The sequence below is a fragment of the Carlito syrichta genome, unplaced genomic scaffold (assembly GCF_000164805.1).
Source record: "Carlito syrichta isolate Samal-C Ts95f unplaced genomic scaffold, Tarsius_syrichta-2.0.1 Scaffold301888, whole genome shotgun sequence".
In the NCBI taxonomy this organism is placed as follows: domain Eukaryota; kingdom Metazoa; phylum Chordata; class Mammalia; order Primates; family Tarsiidae; genus Carlito; species Carlito syrichta.
This window is the reverse complement of record NW_007245984.1, coordinates 282100-286906: the sequence shown is the minus strand read 5'-3', so window position 1 is coordinate 286906 and position 4807 is coordinate 282100. Positions and strand designations below refer to the sequence as shown.

Here is a 4807-nt window from a genome sequence, read left to right as displayed (position 1 = left end):
ATATAATATATGAAGTATACTAAAAATTATATATATAATATATGAAGTATACTTTTAGTCATAATATCATAATATCACATCCATAAGGAACAGTGCACACAATTGTAAGTGTGTAGTGCAAATCATTTTGCAAAGTGATCTTGATGTGCAGCAAGCTCCAGAGAGAGCTGAACTCTGAGCAACATACGGCCTGAAGCCCTGGATGCGACTTCGAGTGGAAATGGACGTCTTAGACAAAGCTCGGGAATTGGAAATGCAAGAGCCGCATTTTTTGGTAGAGTCCCAGGCTAAATGTCACCCTAGGGATGCAATACTTGGAAACCATCTGTCTGTGGTTCTGCTGGAACACGAGGGCACCTTAATGAGCCAAAGTGGAATGCTGATTGTGTCTGTGTGTGTGATGCTGGAGAACCAAACCTGGGCTCTGTAGAAATGGCGAGGCCAGTTGCAGTGGTTCATGTCTGCTAATCACTGTTTCTGGAGGATAGTCTCTGAAGGAGTTGCTTTTAGTCTCCCACTTTCCTAATGAGGAAATAGGCACAGAGAGGCTGAGTAACTTGTCCACGGTCACACAGTCATCTAGTAACAGAGCTGAGATTCAGAACAAAGCTGGCTGGCTTCCGGGTATTTAATTAATAGAGTTGTTGTGAAAATTTTTAGTTAATAAATATAACTGATTTAAAGCAGAGCTTTATTCCGTATGTGTACTAATTATTAACTATCATTAGTGTTAATATTGTCATTATCATTACATCAGAGGGAATGTCTGGTCATGCACAGAAATCTCCCTCCCCTCAGGCAAAAGAAGTCACACTTCAGTTTTTGGATGGGTGGATTACAACGAAGCTATGTGTGTTTTAAAACATACATTTTAAAGCATTAACTTTGGGGCTTTATGATAACAAGTTCATTTGTTTGAATAGCTATGGTTTGTGTTTTGTTTTTTGTTTTTTGTTTTTATTTTTTTGAGTAGGAATCTCCATCGCCCAGGCTGGAGTGCAGTGGCATGCTCATGGCCACGGCAGCCTTGACCTGCTGGGCTCAGGTGATCCTTCTACCTCAGCTTCCCAAGTAGCTGGGGCCACAGGTGGGCACCACCACATCTGGCAAATTTTTTGACTTATTATAGAGACGAGGTCTTGCCAAGTTGCCCAGGCTATTCTCGAACCCCTGGACTCAGGCAGTCCTCTTGCCTCTGCTTCCCAAAGTGCTGGGATGACAGGCATGAGCCACCACACCTGGCCTAGGTTTGTGTTCTGTTGAGAATATATGATACATGCATTTCAGCGGTTCCCATTTCTGTTGCAACAGAGTTTAAGCGGAGTGGCGGCAAGCCCTATCTGTTTGTGATTACGGGGAGAGGGTCCCACAGCCTGGGAGGCGTCGCCCGCATCAAGGTAGCCGTCGTCCATTACCTCTTAAGCCATAGCATCAGGTGAGTGGCATTTCCATAGTGTTGCCCTCATGGCTCGGAAACTAACACCAATAGCAGGCTCAGCACCATCTCTTAGCAGTTCACCCCTTTTCATCTGATTTCAGCCACATGTTCATGCTTGAATTATGATCTAACTTTCCTTGCTGGGTTTATGTTGTCTAGTAACCCAGATATAAAAAAATGTGTGTCAGTAATCATCAGATCAAACTTTCTATCATGAATTTAAAATTCTAATACTGAACACGAATACTGAAATTCTAATACTTGTGTTTCTGTGATAATGTATTATCTAAGATCATTAGATCACGTGTATCACAGTTTAAGATTTGCTGTTTCATTATTCTTTTGAAAGGAAGTATACATTTGTGGATTTTGGATGGAATCGGGCACCTTCTGCTGAAAGATATTTATAATTTGGATGTGTTTAAATGTTAGCAGAAATGCTCCAGTTAATATGAATTTGCATGTTTATATATATATATATATATATATATATATATATATATATATATATATTTTTTTTTTTTTTTTTTTTTGAGTTGGAGTCTCACTCGGTCGCCCAGACTGGAGTGCAGTGGCCGCTTCCGGCCACCGCAGCCTCGACCTGCTGGGCTCCGGCGATCCTTCTGTCTCAGCCTTCCAAGTAGCCGGAATTACAGACATGCGCTACCACGCCCATCTGATTTTTTTTTTGATTTATTGTAGCAATGAGGTCTCCCTGCCCAGGCGGGTCTCGAACCCGCGGGTTCAGGCAATCCACTCACCTCAGCCTCCCAAAGGCGCGGGATTACAGGCTGAGCCACCGAGCCCGGCTTTGTTTTTATATATTATGTATTTTTTACATAAAAGAATCTTTGCTGACAGACACGAACTGTCCTTTTGCATTAAGTGGCCATTATTTAGTAACAGAAAAGGACAAGAAAAGTCAAAGATGGGAGATCTGTTGGTGGTAGCATTCCTGAGACTGCGTGTCACTGGCCCTCGCCCCTTCCAGTTTTAGCTAGTGTTGCATATTTAGTTCATGCCATGTCAGGAAGTGTCATTTGGCTACGTTACGAGAAATAGTAGCATTAATTATGAGTTGATGCTTCAGGGTTATTTCGTCAAAAGGAGTCGTTAGACCAGAACTTCATCATGGTGTTATTAATCTTCTATTATCGAGACTAGTGTTCCTTGAAACGTTGCACTGAGGGAGTTGCAGGCATTGCGGGGCCAGATTCATCAGATTTACTTGCTACTGCTGAGATTTCTTCTTGGTGCTTTCTCAGCTCACAGAAACACTGTCATACCAACAGCATCTTATTCCTTATTCAGGCGTGAGAGGCTCCGACAAATCTTAAATTATGTTAACAACTAACTCAGGAGCCACCCAGCTTTACGATTGTGTTTGTTTTGACAATAGATTAAGAGGGTCATAATATTGATATAATCAAGGATTGTACTTTGATGGTAAATATTATAATAAGCATGGGTAATTGGAATTGTTGACAAGATCTATTCCTTAGCTGGTTGTGAAGTTTTTGTCTTTAAAATAATTCTTCTCTCATTTCTGCAGGTTCTCTGAAATTAAGTCAGGGTGCTTGAAAATCATGCTAACGTAATATAAGCGTCCTTGACTTAGAAGTGTGAAGCTTGGTAGGTTAAAATTAGCTTTATTTGCAATAATTCAGTCAGTTCTACTTGAAGCGTGTGTTTTATTAGAAATAATATTTGTTTGTGAAACAGAGTTATGATGGTTTTCAAAATTTAAGAAAAGTTTAATTTTTTATGGAAGCAAATGCCAAATATGTTATCTGTTAAAAATATTAACGAGGATTTTTATTGATGACAGAATGTCTAAAAAATTATCTGCTGCAGTTTAAAGTTCTGTGTCTCTGAAATGTTGCCTTTGTATTAATTGTTGGTTGATATCTAGTAAAGTCTTAAAAGTTTCTAGGAGAGGTATTTAAAGTGCTTTGAGGCCTAGTTCATGTCCTTCAAAGAATTGTATTAAAAGAAGAAAAAGTAGCTGTAGTCCTGGTAAAGAAAAAAAGAGTATCTAACAGAAATACTCGGGAACATCTTGCTTTCAAAATTAAACACATGTTTTGCTCCACCATGTCCTACAGGAAGGAAGACACGCTGTTCACTTTCTTCTGCTTTGTTCTTCTGTGTGTGCATTTTATGGGAGGAAAGTTGGATCTGAGCTTATATTGCAGTTTTTATACCTTCCATAGGCAAGAAAGGTTTTCTGAGGAGGAAAAATGATTAAGTATCTACCAAGTGATACTGCCTTATAGAACTGCTCCTCGAATGGTCTGTATGAGTGACCTTTCAGACAGTCCTAAGTAGCTATATTTTATATTTGAGGCATGTAATTTCTAGTAGGTCAAAGTTCTGTGAACTTAAAACAAACGTAGAAAACATTTTGGATATAATCCTAAAAGAAATCCTTGCCATTTAAAAGATTTCCCCCTTTATTTTGAAAAAGAGCCAGCTTTCTGGAAAGAAGTTCTCATTGACTTCTGTTAGTATGTAAATGATAATCTCTTTTACACAGGTTTAATGTAAAGTATAATTTTCCACTGTGAGACAATGATGTACATAAATTTTATCTTGGATATGGAGAGTATTTTCTACATATGTAATTTCAGCAAACAGTTGTTTGCTTTTTGCTAAGCTAAGAAACCATTTGGATAGGAAGTTGCAGGATAGAGCTGGTGCTGAAAGAATCTTGAAATGCAGAATGGTTTCCCCAAAGAGCAAACTTTTTAATGAAACGGAAACTTAACACATTTTTTTTTTTTTTTGAGTTGGAGTCTCACTCTGTCGCCTAGGCTGGAATGCGGTGGCATGCTCACGGCCACTGCAGCCTCAACCTGCTGGGCTCAGGTGATCCTTCCACCTCAGCCTTCCAAGTAACTGGAGCTACAGGTACACGCCACCACGCCCGGCTAATTTTTATTTATTTATTGTAGAGACGAGGTCTTGCCAAGTTGCCCAGACTGGTCTCTAACCCCTGGACCCAGGCAATCCTCTTGCCTCGGCCTTCCAAAGTGCTGGGATTGCAGGCACGAGCCATCACGCCCGACCAAAACACATGTTTTTATACATAATGAAAGTGTGCTTTCAGATAAAGAACCTTATCGTTGAATTTTATTTCCATACAAATAAGAATATATGTTTATTACGAAATGGTTAGTGACTGTTATTGTATTATTCACATTCTTATGTTTGTAGTAATTTGTTTTAAAATGCCGGCAGTTTAGCACCCTTTTGTAGTCTCTAGAAGAGTTGTATACATTAAAAATAAAACCATTATTTTCAGTCGTTTATGATCAACTGTGACTGTCAATGAAGTAGAATATCCCTATGGATAAATTAATGTGATTT

General features: G+C 39.3%; 1 protein-coding gene across 1 annotated transcript in view; it reads left to right on the top strand.

The window, feature by feature from the left end:
• Nucleotides 1-3145, top strand: part of N4BP2 (NEDD4 binding protein 2) — a 63356-nt gene extending 60211 nt beyond the window's left edge. The window contains exons 15-16 of the mRNA XM_008055588.1: nt 1312-1435; nt 2991-3145. Coding sequence (XP_008053779.1) covers nt 1312-1435; nt 2991-3036 — 170 coding nt within the window. The 3' untranslated portion in view covers nt 3037-3145. The remainder of the gene's footprint in view (nt 1-1311; nt 1436-2990) is intronic.
• The last annotated feature ends 1662 nt before the right edge of the window (nt 3146-4807 follow it).